Source organism: Pteropus alecto, unplaced genomic scaffold (assembly GCF_000325575.1).
Source record: "Pteropus alecto unplaced genomic scaffold, ASM32557v1 scaffold354, whole genome shotgun sequence".
In the NCBI taxonomy this organism is placed as follows: domain Eukaryota; kingdom Metazoa; phylum Chordata; class Mammalia; order Chiroptera; family Pteropodidae; genus Pteropus; species Pteropus alecto.
The window spans coordinates 61776-79712 of record NW_006435759.1 but is presented as its reverse complement, the minus strand read 5'-3'; the positions used below and the strand labels follow the sequence as shown (position 1 = coordinate 79712).

Genomic DNA, 17937 nt, shown 5'->3' with positions numbered 1-17937 from the left:
TGGTAATGCAGTAAAAACTCACTATTTTCAATACCACTAATTCAGAATAGCCAATGAAGCTCTGTCACTAGAAAAAAATTTTACTTCACAGAAAATTGTAACTAATAATATAAATGAAGATAGGGAAGAATATCTTAAAAATTTATTTATAATGATTTTAATTACCTTTTTTACCATTTTTTGCAAGAATTTTAAAACAGGATTAGAGATAAAAAAAATTTTAAAATATTTCATCTCTTCAAGTGGAATTTTTCAAACACAAGTCAACTTACTCATTTAAACCACCATTTTTCTTAAATTGAAGCCAACAGAAATCAGTCTGCACTGCACATACTAAAAGAAAATGTTATTTTGTTAAAACTTTTATTTCAGTACAAATATACATGCAAATGTGTAAAAGGTATCTCTTAGGAATGGTTTAGTCAAAGTGTGAAAGCTACTGCTCTAATGCCCTCTAACGAGTATTAACTTAACATGAAGAATAATATAATGGGCAATGTAAACTTCCGTTATTTTACGCTAGTGTTGTGTATCTCAATCACCATTCCCTACATCCCCACTTCTTCCACTCTTTCTTCTGTCCTCTCCTAGTCAGTTAACTGCAGTGCTAGTGTACATTACATACCGGAATGGATTAACATGCAGAAAACATGAATGAGTTTTCTCCCGAAATCCTTTAAACTGGGTAACTTCATCTCTTGAGACAGAAAAGGAGCTGCCAAAAGGCATGAGGGGGACTTTACTCCACCCAAAAATTCAAGTGAAAGTAAAAAAATGGATATTATTCCTATCTGTGAGGAAAAAAATAAATCAAATGAACCAAATCTACTGAAGATATTTTCCCTTTAAATTTTGGCCAGCCATCATTATAGAAGATACCTATTCTAAAGACTTTATTTTTAAGTATTTTGTAGTAAGGTTTTGTATTCACTAAAGAGCTAGCCCAGACTGTTCATTCTGAAAGATGACTAAGGCACTGTCACCTGAACCGTGGAAAATACAGGAATTCACAATTCTGCAAACCCTTTTCTAAATAAGGCCTCTTGTCAGTCATGTTGAAAATTAAAGTTCCCAGAACTGGTGAAACAGCTCTAAGAATAGTCATCATAAAAATCATGCTATTCTCTCCATACAAAGATGAAAATAAAAACACACTGCCATATGCTTTAAGTAATTATTCAAGCAGCCTGATGGTTTTGCAATAAATCATCCCTTTCTCTCCTGTTCACTCTGGTGATCTCCTATCTCAACAGATGCTAACTCTATCCTTCCGGATGCTCCAGCCAAAAATCTTCAAATCCTCTCCCATCTAATCCAATGGCATATCTCTAACTAAAAAATGTTATGTCCAGCATCTGACTGCTTCTCAGCACCTCCACTACCACCCCTTTCCTCTGGATAACCTCGCCTTCCAGCCGTGCACCCTTACACAACTATTCACCTAGCAGCCCAAGTTATCCTTTCAAACATAAGTCAGATCATATTAATCCTCTGCTCAAAACCCAGCAATGACTTTCAATCTTACTCAAAGCAAAAGCCAAGTACCTACAATGACTTACAATCCTCCACACAATCTGATGGCTGGGATCACACAGCCCTACCACCTTACTCTTCTGATCTCCACCTGCCTGCCTCTTCACTGCGCCCTCACTCTGCTCTAGCAGCTCTCACCTCCTTATTCCTTAGTCAAGCCAGCACGCTTCTACCTCAAGGCCTTTGCTCCTGCTGTTCCCTCTGCTTGGAACAAAATTCCGGCAGATAGCCACAACATTCACTTCTTACTCCTTCAGGTCTTTCCTCAAATGTTGCCTTCTTAGTGAGGCTTTCGCTGACCAATTTAAAACTCATTTCGATCCCTAGCAGTCCCCAACCCCTCTCCCTGCTTTCTTTTTGTCCTTTCTGTCCTTTATAATCACCATTAGATTATAAATTGCGAAAAAGCAGAGATTTCTGTCTACTTCACTGCTGTATCTCTAGCATTCAAAACAGTGTGTGACACATGAGAGGAGTTCGATAAATATCTGTTGAACAGATTAATCGATCAAGTAGTGGCATATATTTTCAAGAAGAAAAATTTACTCACTTGGGGCAGAACAGAGACAGCCCAGTCTCCGTGGGCCTTACCTCATGGTCACTAACGTAAGCACTAACGTTTGCTGAACACTTACTCTGTGTGCCAAGTACTAGGCTGAGCACTTTCTTTATTTGCATTTTTTTTTTCCAAAAAATCCGCACGGTAATCCCATGGGTTAGGTATTATTGATTTTACAAAGCAACCTAAGAAAAGAAATGTAAGCAAAGGTAAGACTCTGGTCATAGAGTAGGAAGAGGCAGGAAGGGCCTAGAAACCAGAACTACATGATGTTTCAACTCTATGCTCTTAACTGGTAGGCAGCTGCCTCTTTGGATTTAAGCTAACGTTTATTAACTGATTACTATGTGTCAGGTTAAATTATTTACTGGCAATGCCTTATTTAACTATTTTAATTTTTTTAAAAAGTGCAACATTTTTATTTAGTTGCCTATCCAATATACAATTTTCCTTCTTCTTTAATAAGAAAACTTTAACCTATTGTGTTCGAAATAATAATATGCCCAGCTAAAAAGCTTTATTTCACAGCCTCCCCTGCAAATGGCCAAATTACGTAGTTCTGGCCCATAAAATAGAAATGGAAGTCACTGAGTCAGGCTTCCAGGAAAGAAAGTCCTTTGAAAGGAAGTCAACTGAGTTGTCACATGCCTTTGTCATTTGGCCATATTCTTCCAGTCTGGAACACAAGCACAAGGATAGGGATGGAACAATTACCTTGCCACTATAATAATGAGATTCACATGCTAAGTGTGGGGGAGTGAAAAATTGGGAACTTGATGGCACCTAGGCTGCCACTCCAGTTTTGTTGTTATATAGAAGGAAAAGTATTTTATTAAGCTACTATTATTTGTTTTCCATTACGTGCAGCCAAATGCAATCCCTATTTGCTACAACCTTATGAGGCTGTTAGCCCGAAACTGGCATTATTGAAAATGTCACCATAGCTAAGTCTCCTAATCAGGGGAAGAAAATACACAAACAATTAAGCATCACTGTACGGACAGAACATGATGTCTTTTGCATTTATGGAGCGGCAAGAGGAAGGGTCTTCGAATCCACATTTAGAAACCACTACCTTAGACATCAAAATGTGTGGATGGTGAACAATTAATGAAAACAAAAAAGGAGAGGGGAAAGCAGAGAATCAAGCCAGTGGGTTGCTCTACCCAAATGTCACATCTAGGTGAATCATACCTTACTAAAAACGGATCCTAAAAAACAATTTTCTAAACCTAGCCTGAGATAAGCAATAAATATTTATTGAGACTTTTCAAGATGCATTCCAATGAAAGCCACATGGCCCAGCCCTTGAAAGACTGGTTTCCTTCTTTGCCATCATGTTGTATTGTTGGCAATACCATGCGTGGCAAGGCCTTACACAGCTGTACAACCATGCCCAACATAAATCCTTAAAGCCACCTAAACCTGAATGCGATCTGGAAGTAAGAAAAAAAGATGCAGCGATGTTCCAATAAGCATTAAAACAGATTCAAAATATTTAAGTGTTACAAGATTTCAAATTGCATAATATTTTATATTTCATGGCAATACTAAGAATTAGGAAATGTAAAGAGAAGGAAAAAAATTCAAAGACAACAATAGCAACAATTTAATGAAGTATTTAATACAAGCTAAACACTTTCTACAAACAATTACACCTAATCCACACAACAGCCCCAATGACAGAGGTATCAATATCCCATTTTACAGACAAAAAGCTGACGCTAAAACCAGTTATATAAATTGCCCCAAATCACAGATTATAAGAGAGAAAGTCAGGATTCGAATCCAGGTTAGTCTAACCTATCCCCAGGCTCATACTGTTACAATTGCTTCAACACATGTCAAATACAGCACAATACCTGGCCAGAAATTCTAACACAATAATAGGTGTTAGGAAGAAGCTCAAAAACACTGAAAAGATAATTTATGAATGATTTGTGAGAATAATACTAACATTTTTACAAGTAATTATACTTAAAGAACTTCAAATCTTGCCAAAGTATGCTTAAGATAATACAATTATTTTAAAGGAAGCCCTTTGAATTCCCAATCTATATGCTTTTATTTTGTTCGAGAAAGAAAATTTTCTTTTCTCTACAGCATTCTGCTGTAAAAGAGAACAAAACAGAATGCAAGAAACTAACTCCACAAATACTATAGTACTAAGTAGCACATGTGAAAAAAAAATCACAGTTCAAATAAACGTATGTGCTTTAATTAGAAAGGAGATACATTACACCATGTCCTTAAAATACAATCCTTTAGAAAAAGAAAATTCAAATGATTCCCCCAAACCTTTTTTTTTCTGGACTCCAATCATTTGCTTTCTGAAAAACTGAGTGTAATCTGAATAAATCAAAAGATTTATTTTGAAGACTACAGCTTATTACAAAATACTCTATTCCAAACATTTCAATATGGAAGCAAAATTAGAATAAAAATACACTGCTTTATTGAGCCTTGCTATTTGCACTATGCTGTAGTTCAAACAAAACTTTTCTTTCTGTTGGGAAGATGGGGTGAGAGAGAGTATATGAGGAGTAGCATGGAAGGATGTTAGGAACTTTCAGAAACTTACTAATCAGAGGGAGAACATTAAAATTACAAAATAGGATACACAAGACAGAACAAATCCTACTATATCCAAAAGGGTTATCTACAAAATATCTGCTCCTGCCAGATTTTTTTCATTGTAAGAATATTTCCTTTATTCTTTCAGGCTATGAGCACCATCTTCCAGTTTATATCCAAAAACCAATCAAATACAGACGCAGGAACAGGGAATACTGAATTAGATAACAAGTTAGTTGGACACCAATATTGGCTCTGGCACTAATTAGCTCTATGACTTCGGACAAGTCATTTTACCTTTCTATGACTGTCTTTATCTGTGAAACGAGATGGTTAACCTTGACTCAAACCATATAGAAAATGAACTCAACGTGTATCGCAGGCCTAAATGGTAGTTAAAACTATAACACTTAGAAGAAAACAGAGGAAAAAAAATCTTTGTGATGTTGGAATAGAAAGATTTCTTAGCTATAACACCTAAAGCACAATCAATAAAAAAGTGATTAAACTATATCGAAATTCAAAACTTTTGTGCTTTAAAGACATTAAGAAAATGAAAACAAGTCTATGGCCATGCTACCCTGAACAAGCCTGATCCCATCTGATCTCAGAAGCTAAGCAGGGTCGGGCCTGGTTAGTACTCAGATGGGAGACCACCTAGGAAAACCAGGTGCTATTGGCGTAAAAAATTTTTAAAATTAAAAAAATAAGGGATTGTAAGCTGACAAGGTCCTTGCAATCTGTGAGGTCAAACACGGGTTGCCTGACCTAAAAAAAAAAAAAAAAAAAGAGAAAAAAAAAGAAATTGAAAACAAGCTACACGCTGGGAGAAAATATTTGAAATTATGTATCAGATGAAGAACTCCTACCCAGAATGAATACATACACACAAACCCCTATCTCTCAACAAGAAAAAAAAACAATGCGCAACTCAAATGGGCAAAAGATTTGAATAGACATTTCACCAGTAAACAAACACATGAAAAGATGCTCAGCATTATCAATCATTGGTGAAATACAAAACCACAATAAGATTTCACTTCACACCCCCTAAGATGACTATAATCAAAATGACAATCAAAGGCTGGCAAGGATATAGAGAAACAAGAATGTCCACACATCATTGCTGATGGAAATGCAAAATGGTACAGTCCCTCTGAAAAGTTAAACATAAATTTACCATGTGACCCAGCAATTCCACTCAAGAAAAATGAAACATGTTCATGTGAACATCTGATGTGAATACTCATAGCAGCATTCTTGCAAATAGCCAAAAGAGCAGAAACTAACCAATGTCCATCAAGTAGTGTCCAATTTAAAAAAATATTTAATACAGACTACAACACGAATGAACTTAAAAAAACATTATGCCAAGTAAAAGAAACCAAACATAAAGGATCACATATTATGATATGTCCAGGAAAGTCAAATCTATAGAGACAGAAAGTAGATTGGCCTGAAGCAGGAGGCAGGTACAGGGAGTGACTACAAATAGATATGAGGCACATTTTTGGAATGATGAAAATGTTCTAAAATTGGATTATGGTGATGATCGAACAACTCCATAAATTTACTTAAAAAACTAGAGACTGTTACACTTAAAACAGGTGAATTTTATAGCACATAAGTTATATCTTCATAATTTTTTAAAAAATGAAAATTATGCTAAGTGAAAGAAGCCAAACATAAAAGACCACATGTTATATGATCTTTTTTATATGAAACATCTGGAAAATGCAAATCTATGCAGACAGAAAGTAGATTTGTGGTTGCCTGGGACTGGAGGTGGGAGCAGGGATGAACTCTAACAGCCAAAGGGATCTCAATGGGGTGATGAAAATATTCTAAAGCTGGATTATGCAGATTGGTACACAATATAGTAAACTTACTAAAAGCCACTGAATTTTGTACTTAAAAATGGGTGAATTTTATGGTATTAAATTATACTTCAATAAAGTTATTTTTAAAAATAAGGTGATCGATTCACACCCACCAATAAATCCTTCTTCCTGTCAAAAAAAAGTGATCAAATCACAATGGAGTTCTTGACCTTTTATCCACGGACCACTTTGAGAACGAGATGAAGACTATTCTATCCCAGAGTGCTGAGAATCTCTTTTCCCCACTTACTGACCCCCAATTGAGGGTCAATTTAGAGGCTGAGGACACCAGCCTTAAATCTCTAGAGTCCTATGCCACCTTAATAGCAAAGGCATTAAGAATGACCACAAGCATCCTCTTCACTCTAGAAAAGTGTACACCTTATCAAAAAGGAAAGCAAAATTCCCCTTCTAAAACAATCATGGGGCCCCTTTTTTTATCTTTCAGACATCACTTTGGAATCTCCCACTTAATCCTTTACTTCAACAGAAGCAATCAATCAAAACAGACCTAGCTAGCTGTCGTTAGAACCAACCAGTACATGTCAAGACTTGGCATGTAGCAAGAACACAAGCCCATGAAGTGACTTAAGGAAAAAGATGTGATGTCTTTCAGATAAAACTTAGCTCAGATTTGTTTTAAAACAAGAGGCAAGCGGAAAAAAGAAATATGACTAAGTTTCTCTAAAACACAGAAAAAGTACAACACATCCCAAGACAGCTAAGAAGTTTTCGGCCAGTCTTTGTTATAAAACTAATTTTGGGACAGGATGCTGATCTATCAAAGTAGACAATCTCCTTCCTCCAATACACAGGGGTCTGCTCCTGTCACCTGGATTGAGTTTCTGTTTAGCTAAATCCACCCCCTTTGACTTCTAAAGTCACTAGATTATTTTGTCCAACAAATACTCACCTCATCACCCCCAGTCCCCATCATCCTCCGACCACTGTGCCTCTCTGAGAATTACAATCCATGTTTGTGCAAGTTTTGGTCTCTGCCGACTGGTATTCCTGGACCCCCTTCAAATCAACTCCACACACAACAGCCAGACCCAGCGAATCATGCCATGCCCCGCTTGAAGCCCTCCAAGAACACTTAAAATTCCAAAATCCTTACCAGGGCTGAGAAAGTTCCCTAAGATCTGGCCCCTTCCCTACCTTTCTATCCAGGTCTATCCATTTCTATCCTTTCTATGCCAATCTTCCTTCAGGTGCTAAAACACATCAAGTTCGTTCTCTCCTCCAGACCTCTGCATTTTCCCATTCCTCATTAGGAAAAATCTTCCCTAGGCTCTTAAACCTTCTTCTCATCCTTCAGTGCTCAATTTTAAGGCCTCGAAAAAAATTTTTTTTTCTTTGACATCACCCTAATGAGTTCTCCAGGTTACTCCCTATCAGAATACCTTATTTCCTTCCTAGCACTTGCCAAACCCTTTAATACTTTTTATTTGTCTTCTTATTTTGTGTCTACCTCTCTGACTAGAAACTCGGTTCCAAGCAGTCGGCAGCTGTGTCCACGTTGCTCCGTACGGTACCTGCCGCTTCTTCTGGAGAGGATCCCCAGCTCCACGCCAGCAATGCTTGGCACTTCGTGGGCACTCAAGGGTTCTCACACCGATGCGGGAAAGAACTGAAGCACCCTATCCCACAATCCCTCAAATAGGTGGCTGTGCCACAACTCCGATATCCCATTTTTTTGCACAGCCACGTAAAGGCCTGTCCCACGCCTGCACTTTTCTTTCTCTCCAAGGAACATCTGTCGCTCAGGTTCAAACATCTATCACTACACAAATCCATCATGTGCCCCTCTAACCCCACCCCACTCCGCCTCACAGGCGCGCCACTCAAAGTCCCCTCCCCGCCGCACACGCGCTGCACAAACCGGAGCCTCACCCACGCGCGCTACAAACCCTCCGGCCCCAAGAGCGCGCATGAGTATCTGTTGAGTCCTGCACTCGCCCAGCTCCCGCGTGTCACCCACCGCCCAGAGCGGTGCCTCCCCCCTCAGCAGCGCCAGCTCTCACCGATCACCTCCTGCAGCTCATAATCGTCCCTGTTGATGGACCAGGGCAGGGCGCTCGAGTCTTCGGACATGACGGCACAGCTCTCGGTCCTCCCTCAAACTCGCTGACCTCTTTCGTCTTCTCGCCGCGCCTCTCCCCACCCCCAACCGCTGCCGCCGCGACCCCACCAATCGCCTAGAGAATAGCCACGGGTCGGACGGCGCTTAGGTGCGGGGTCACCGCGCGGCAGAGCGGCGGGGACTCGAAGCTCCGACGGACCTCGCCTCCTGCTCCTTAGTGTCTGGCACTCCCTGGCCCGGCCCAGGTCCCGGCCTCGGCCTCTGCTGCAGCAGCGACAGGAGCTTCGCCTGGGCCCAGCCCCTCTGTCCCGCCCTCCACCCCAGCCCCACGCACGGGCCAAACTTTCCCTTCTCCCTCCACCTGCCGACACGCAGCGCGGTGACGTCACCGCGCTAGGCACGCCCCGCCTCGGTCCCCTAGGCCGCCATCTCAAGTGTGGCTGGATTAGCAGCGAGCAACCGAGGGCTCGAGAAGGTGGAAGTTGACAGTGAAGGAGAAGAAATGCTTAGGAAGGAGTTCAGCGAGGGCATCGGTGAGCCAGAGAAGAGTCTAAAGTAACACAAACGTGGGAGCCACACTAAGCATGGTGACCAAAGGGTGGCCGAGCAGAGCAGGCGGAGCCATTTCTGGCGGCGGGGGCACGTTGCCGTCTCCGTCGTCGCATCCATTGGTTTGTTTGAGAAGGAATCAGAAAGACGATGGGTGTGTGTGGACGTCAGTCACAAGTTAGTCCCGCCTCCAGGCTTTCGGCGCGCCTCTGTGCGCCGGGCCTCCACTCCTTCAAGATCACCGGTCCTGTGTTCGCTTTGCCCTTTTTTCTGGAACGACGTTACGGCATATCCGTCACACCCTCGAGACGTGCAGGCGGCTCCGCCGGGTGTGGAGAAGCCCTAGGGAGCAGCTGGGTGGGGTAGCCTTGGGGTATGGATGACTGCCAACTAGGATAAAAGGCCTTGGGCTACGGACCGAGTGGAACCGGAAGCTTGCCCCGCGACAACACTGTTTTCAAGGCGGAAGTTCTGTAGCTCCCGTCGCGGCCCTTTCTGCAACTTACTGGGCAGGGAAGGAATTCTGTCCATTCTCAACTCTGGAGCTTTAATGAGCTCCTGTCTTGGGGGCCTTGGAACGTTGGGGTTTTCCCCCGTGACATGGCTTGGACCATTAAACGAGCGAGATTTCAATAAACAAGTGAGATTTGGCCCACGCGGTTTGTGGTCGTTTCAAGGGCTTTGACTTTTGTGTGACTTCACTGAACTTCAGTTTTCTCACGTTGACCACTAAGGCCCATTGGGAAATCAACGAAGTGAAAATTGAATGCACTTGGTAAAATGGAATAAAAGTATCAACATAGATGCGCTAATGGGAAACTTCTCAGTGGAACATTTTCAGACAGATAGTAGTCACTAAGGAAGAGACTCTCACGGAGGGCCTGCCGGACACTGAAGGTCTTACGCTGAGCTCTGCTGTAGGAGGTCCACTGACCACAAAACGAAAGCATTCACTTAGGAACTATGAGAATGGAGCTGTTAGTAGGTGTTCACTTGATTAGTGAGATTAGAAAACGTTTGAAACATTTCATGGAGGAGGTGACATTTGTACCAGACCCTGAAAACATGATTTCAACAAACGGGAATTGAGAGGCTAGAATATTTCAGTCGCAGCAAAGGCGCCAGAGTACCCAAGTTTGAAAGCAAAACACAGACCTTTATGTAAAAATTGGTTTCAGCCATTACTACTGACATCTTTTTATGGCCATGTGTTACCTCTTTCTTTTTACAGGGAGAAGAGGGATGGGGATCAAATATATCAGAAGCTAAGTCCAATGGTAAAGATTAGCGATCTCAAGATTTATACCAAAAGAAAGATCCAAAAGCCAGAAATTTCTTAAGCTGGGATTGTTGGCCTGTATGGATCATGGACAGAGTTTAGAAGGTTTGTTGTTTTTGTTGTTGCTGCTGTTCTTTACTGCTTTGAAATGATATGCAGAATAGTATATACTTCAGGAAGCGATTTTAGCCACTTTCCTCTTCCTTCTCCTTCCCTGGTGAAAAGGAGCTACTAACTGAATCGTGAAAATACAAGATATTAATTAACCCACATTTTTAGTGATTAGGGCCACTATACATTCATTAATAGATTCTCTGCCGCCTCCGCCTCCTCACACATAACTCGATGGTTTAATTGAGCCAGCGCCTGCTCTGCAGATCTGGTCGTTTTTTTTTCCCGTTTCCTGGGCTTTCTCCATGTGACCTAATAGAAGTTAAGGTCCCATGATTTTAATAAGCAAGGAATTGGTGGCTGTTTGAGACCAGAAGCCCAAACCTGAGCCTCTTTCTCAGTTTATGGAGTATCTTCCATGTGAGAGCACTTTCAGACACTGCATGTACAGTGGTAAACAAAGTGACTCAGTTCCTGTTTTCATGAGGCGTATAGTCTAGTAGAGAAACAGTAAACAACTAAGCAAGCACATATAAGTAAGTGTTACAAAGCATAGAGAATAGTAGAGAGTTTGGAAAAGACCTCTGTGTGAAAACAGAGAGGGAGCCAGCCATGCAGAGTATTTTAAACAGGGTACAAAGGGTTTTAGGCACTTTGAAGCTATTAATAAAGTAATCCTCTCATTCCTGTTAGGCGGCTGGTCCTTGTGTATGGCTCCCTCGGTAATCTTTTGGGGGGTGGGGGAAAAGGAAAGTTAGGGTAATACTGGAACCCTGGTCCTAATATCAAAATTTCACCAAATCTTACCTAAGTTTCTTAAAAGTATGACGTTTTCCTGGGGAGAGGAACCTTGTTTTACCCGCACAGTTTCAAATGCGTCCTTGTCTTAGTTTGGTTTCCTCCCCAAATCAGGCTCTGAACCGGATTTAGATGCAAATAATTTATTTAGCAGGTGACCTAAAGAGGCTCTTTCAAGGAGTGGAGAAGTGAGACAGGAAAGCAAGGAAGGAAAGTCATTAAAAGGCACATTAATGAGGGGTTATTGTGTGGGCTCAGACCTTCTGTGAACTGAGAAACTGTAATACACACCAGAATTGTCCCACTAACAGGCAAGGAAGCTGAGGTGTTTACCCACCAAATCCTTTCCCTCTTTAGTGTGATAATGTTCCTGCGCTTCTGCCCAGCTCATTGCTGGGAAAAGGATGCTCTAAAAGTCAGAGGATGTACTTAGGCAAGAGACACAGGCAGTCCTCCTCACGTACTAGAACTTTAGAGCAGGAGGCCCAAAGGATATGAGCAGTATAGACCGCATCTATTACAATGTATAAACCCCAAAACTGAGAATCACTGTCAAGACTGGAAAATCGGGAGACAAAGTACATCCATGCTTTCTCTTTTTTCTTTGTTGCCTTTGAGCAACTTATCTGCATTGTACTTTGCTTTTAGTACCTGCAGGGTAGAGGAAGAAGGACTGATTTCAAGACTAGTGACACCTTGAAATGGTAATTACAGCTGTAATAATTCAAGTTTTATAGACTGCATAAATGAAAGAAAGTTTTCGAAGTCTAGATATTAATGTGAGCCTTGTGAGAAACCTGAATATAAAGAAAAGCACAATTTTACATCTCTGTCAAAAGCTAATTTTCTCAGCAGTTCCATGTCAGTGCCGGGACCAACTATAAACTGGTAGAATTCGTTCCTCCCCCTACCCCCCAAAATTTATCGTTTATCACGTGTCACATATAATGTCATCTCTTGTCTGGAAGAGACAACACTCATACATCACATAGATGCGCTTCCCACCTTGTGCCTGGAATAGTGCCCTTCACATACTTCAAGCGTGGTGTTGATTAAATAGATGAAATATAGGAGCAGAAGAGACATGAACAAGCCAGGAGTTTGGAGTCTGATAAGAAGCTGATATCTTGACAAAGCCAGAAAATGAACGTCCAAGGTGAACTGACACTCAGAGCCTGTAAGAAATAGGTAGAAGCAAAGGTTATTGTAGGAAAAAAAAATCAGTCTGTGCAGAAAGTAGAGTCTCAGCATCAAGCTAAATTCTGAGTCAGAGAGTAGCTTCATGTTCGCCCAGGCTGGCACCATGCTAACTTGATGAACTCAAGCTAAGTGAGCAAAGGATGGGACATACCTGGCTGAAGTGCAAGTTCCTAGGTGCCTGCTACATTCCAAACACTCTCAAAGGTTTACTGTATCTAAAAACCTACTTCATTAGGATATTTATTATAGCATTATTGTAATAGGGAAAAACTGGAAACAACTTTTGATAGAGGTGTCCATTTTTAGAGGACTGGTAATTGCTTGTATATATTATGTGGAACAACTCAGGATACATAAGAAACTTATGTGTTGGGGTAATTAATGCTAGCTGAAGTAGCAGCCCAAAAGTCTGGCTGGTTTAACCCAAGAGCATATTTCTCACACACATAAAGTCCAATACAGATGTTCTTGGTTTCAAAGTTTCAAGTTTGGTTTCTCATGTCTCAGGCAGCACTAATGGTTTTGATACCCCTCAAGCTGCCCTTCCCTTCTTTCAAACTGAGAGGACTTCACTTTCTTCAGGGTGGTTTCCCTGTGCCTCCCTTTACTTCTTTGTTCAGGCCATTTCTCCTTCCAAGAATGGCACTTTTTTTTCTTCCCTTACTGGCTCTGCCAGGTTCAGTGGATGGGTCACCCTCCCCTCCCCACTACTTCAAATACTTCTGAGATTGTTCCAGCCCTGAAGGAGGTCGTGTACACTTACCACCTCACCCAAACCTTTTGTGGGCATTTAGCCTGTGTTGCTGTGCACCCACAGTCTCCTCTTTTTGTGAGTATTCTGTATTTCAAATTGGGTTGTGGGTCCTATGAGGAGTGGGGGATACCCTATCACTAGAAAGGAAGTAAAGGATTTTTGTGGAATTTTGATTTTGGTTGTTTTTTGTTTGTTTGCCTACCTTAAGACTTGTCAGCATGATGACAGTCTAGAAATTTATGAAGAGCTGCATTTTCCTCCCTTTTAGGAAAATTTGCAACAATGTATATATCATTTAATTTGCCACCTTAGGCAACAGTATCATAATCTCTGAGGACTGGGTATAGTTCATAAAACACTCAAAACAGTATCTATCACTATCTAAACCCAGGAACTGAATACTCAAATTTATCTTCTGATAACTTGGTATCCCCCACTTTCTGAACTCAGGGACTGAATCACTTCCAACAGCATGGAATGTAATGCCTAGTTTTAAATATAAATTCAGATAAAAAGCCCAATAAAATCTTCATAGCAACAATCAAATTTAAGTGCCTATAATGGGCTAAGCAATGTGCTATGGGATATAAATCACCTCACGTAGTTAGTAAAATAGACATGAGGTTTTTATGCCAGTTTTACAGATGAGGAAACAAATTCAGAAAGGTTGAGAAAATTGCCTCCAGAAATTCCTGGAAATGCTTAGCACAGTACCTGGCTTGTTGTCAGTGTTCAGTAAATGATAGTTGTTATTTATTAGTTTGTGGGAATAGAGTATTTCTAAAGCATTAGAAGGATGGAGATGAAGCAACAGTACATACCATATGTCTCACTCAGATCTGCTTACTCAGGTAAAACAGGTTTCAGCTACCACCTACCTGCATGATGTTCACCTCACACCACTGCTACATCATTGCCGCTCACAGCACTGCCTAATTTCTTATTGCAAAATCCGATTACGGCAACAAAGGTTTTTTTTTTTTTATTCTCAGTGGAGTGTGAAGCCTCGTTTGCCTTTAGCGCCCAACTTGAACAAGTGAATTCAGGTTTCAGTTCTACCAAAATTAGGCCCCTGGCTGCCTGGGCATTTAGTCAGAAATGTCAGGACACCAAGCAAATGCCGTATCAAATGCAGTGCACAGACATTTATGAACTATGCTCCAAGTGCATAGCTGTGAGCAGTCTACCTAAATAGGAGATTATCTCCCATCATCCAAAGGCATCTGGGCTCCAGAACTGGTGTTACTTTCCTGGTGAATGGCAACAGACAATAACGTAAGAGGGTTCCCCATGACCTTAGAGCAGAGTCTGTGCTCTGGCCACCCCATCCAGCAGACAGAAGGTGTTATTCTACTATTTTCTGGTTTAGTCTTTTGGAAATAACTTGGTCTCTCTTAGGTAAGTGCTAACCCAATTAGCCCCCAAACCTCCATGCGCCATCCTCTTACAGAGCATCTAGTTGGACATGGGGATAATAAAAGCCCACATCGACCCCTTTCATAGAATTAAATAAAAGTGTCGTACAGAATGCCCTGCCTAAGAATTTAACCCACCCAAATCTTAGAAAAATAACTTAAAAGATTTGGTAGCTTTTGGGTAACTATTATAGGGTAGTGCTATAATGGGTCTTCTTATGCACCCAGTAAGCCTTGGCACACAGCCTGAAGGCAAGAAAACGAAAGAGGAACAACTGCATATTGCACAAACACTGAGTTGGTCTTCAGAAAGTAAAGCTGTACAGACTATGTTGCAGCTGGAAAAAGCCTTTTTCTCTTCTCAATGTGTAGCTGAGTAATCTCACCTGTCGATGTGTGTGTATATGGTATGTAGGGTGTGTTAACATTTCAGCTGGCAGGGAGACTTTGGAAGGAAGCAAATTCAAAGTGCCAAGGACCCCTTGGAGGGTCCTGGTGAAGTATGGGTATTTGCATGGGCACATACACACATGGATTCTTCTAGATTAAGTAACCAGGCCGTAAGAGATGTACCACCAGGAGATGAGTGTGTCTGGGAGAAGAGAATGGATCTTAAGGCCACAACTCCTGGATGTAGAAAGGATAGAGAAGGAATTTGCACTGTGAAGATTTGAAGAAGAGAAGTGGGCAGAACTGAGGGCAGCAGAGTAGAATCAGCAGCTTAGATGTTCGCATAAAGCATCCTGGCAAAGGGTCTTAACTTTTTAACAGGGATAGAATTTGAGAGACAGATCATCAATATAATTGTCCCTGAAGCCCTCGTTCACAGTTATCCTACAGCAAAAGCCATGCCTTACTCAGATCATTGCGTTTCTTCCATACCGCAGGGTTGAAATGTGAGCCACCTGTAATATCTGATCATGAGAATCACTGCTCTGGTAGAAAGGAAAGGGAAATAAAAACACCTTTGTTTTTTCCTACCTGTAGGCATGTGGACAGGAGAAACAGAAGAAGGAAAGCAAGGAGGTCAGGCAGGCTCCTGGGTCCTCATTTCCTCCTATACATCCTCCCTACCCTATCCAGATCTTGACTGGGGGAGGCTATAGAATATACAAGACAGATATGAAAACTATGAAGAACCCAAGAACATCAGAGGTTTGTGGACTGCTTATCCAGTTATGGCTTGGGAGAGGCTGCAAGTTGCTAGGAGAAGCCTTGTACTTGGCTTTGCATCATGTCCAACATACTATAGGAACAATAATGTAGAAATTATGGAAGGCAGAGTCTAGGCCAGTGAACACCAGAATACTATGTCTGGTCCCTCACAGAATATACTAGGTCTGCAGAAAAGCAGAAGTTTCCCTGGGCCTCATGAAAGCGTGAGGAAGCATTGTAGAGGCTTGTACAGAGAGTTGGGGTGAAAAGGCTCCAAGGGTGGGACTTAGTGGCAAATGGTCAGAACTAAAGGCTTCAGCTCTGGGTGTTGGCATTACACTCCAAAGGCCAGATGAGGGCCCTGCATCTCAGCAGGTAATTATAGGAATGCAGGTGTCAAGCCAGGTATTTTATGGCAGAACCAGAGGATAGTACAAGGACCTGCTCACAGGGATCATTTCCTTCTACCGTGAGGTCACATCGAGCCTCTCCCTTATTCTCAGACACCATTTTGACAAGATGAAAGCAGAAGGAAAAGAGACCTGAGAAGCAGCATTTACTTAAGAGATCGAGTTACCCGCAAAGATACTGTTTGAGCCAGAAGAATCTAATATATTGTTTGCTGGCAGCCATAAATATCCTCTTCCCACTCAACAGGGCAGGGGTTCATGGGAAAGATTAAATTATAAAAAACAAAGAAGCTACATTGTCTTTGCACTTCTCAGTTACATGGTGAATAAATGTGGGTCCCTGCTCTAATGTTTTTATGTGCTTTAAACAATAAGGCAGGCATATAATGTGTCCAGTTCCAGCCAGCCCTTCAGCAAAGCTAGATATACCCTCACATCTAGCAGTGGAGCAGGAAAGTGGGTGGGGCGGGAGGGGGAGGGCTTTGTGACAGGAGCTGTAGTGATCCATGGACCCAGTGTTCAGCATCAAAGTGGGCAGGACCCATAGCAGAGCAAGGAGGAGACATGGTGGACATGGTGAGACTGTGACTGGGTGAGCACTGCAGGAGACCTAATAGCAGATCCATTTTGTCAGTTAGGACCCCTTGGTTGCTAGCAACAGAAAACCCAAACTATGTATTAGGATGCTAGCTTTCCTGCTATAACAATAGTCAAAATAGAAATTTGTTTTTCTCTGACATAAAAGTCGTGGGTGGACATATTTAACTCCATGGTGTCAAGGTCCCAGGCCCTTCCCATCCTGTGTCTGCCTTCCTCAACATGCAGCTTCTAGCTCCCAATAATCGAGTCCACCTAGCTACACAGGACCTTGTGGTCTTTAGCAGGGTGACCATATGCCCAGTTAAAACTCTGGAGTTCTATTTCTAATGAAAGAATGGGAAGCTAGATTCTAGGGACAGTCTCTGCCACAGTTGTCAGGAGGTAATTTCCACTTCCAGTTTAATGGAACTATAGTTGTGTTTCTGTGAAAGCATCCTTCCCTTTGGTACTAGGACTTCCAAACCCACTGAGCCCAAGGTTGCAAAGATGGGAAGCACAAAGATTTCTTTGCATTCAGTGAAGAGGGTCACCCACACCTTTCTCCCTTATTTCCCAAAGCCATGCATTCCGGTTATGGGGGAAATGCCACCACATACCGTCTGCTGATTTAAGACTTATAAACTAAGACTTACACAGGCTAATCCACTGCTCTATCAAACTAGCTCTTTCTGGATCATAGGGCATGTGGTAACACTAGGAATTCTAAGACTGTGAAGCCATTGTCACACTTTATTTTCCATAAAATGTGGCCTTTAGAATGGAAGCAGTGTCATGTGAGATATCGTGGCACTGGGTGAGGCATTTTGCAAGTCCATAAACTGGTGGTACTGGCAGAAACGGTGCAGGCAGGGGAAGCAAATCCATACCCATGATAGGTGTCTACTTTTGCAAAGACAAATAACTTTCCCCCACATCTCGAAAGAGGTCCAATAGCCAGGCTGGTCCCCTGGGAATGGTGCCATTTCTAGGCTCAGCACAGCTTCTGAATAAACAAGTTGGGCATTCGATAGCAGTTCTCAGGATAGCACTAAATGCCT

General features: G+C 41.7%; 1 protein-coding gene and 1 non-coding gene across 2 annotated transcripts in view; one reads left to right on the top strand and one right to left on the bottom strand.

Moving 5' to 3' along the window:
* OXSR1 (oxidative stress responsive 1) overlaps positions 1-8977 on the bottom strand; it is a 76842-nt gene extending 67865 nt beyond the window's left edge. The window contains exon 1 of the mRNA XM_006910781.3: positions 8571-8977. Coding sequence (XP_006910843.1) covers positions 8571-8640 — 70 coding nt within the window. The 5' untranslated portion in view covers positions 8641-8977. The remainder of the gene's footprint in view (positions 1-8570) is intronic.
* On the top strand, positions 5230-5348 carry LOC112479021. Its single transcript, XR_003046024.1, has one exon. It is a non-coding gene; the product is annotated as a 5S ribosomal RNA (ribosomal RNA).
* Positions 8978-17937: the final 8960 nt, after the last annotated feature.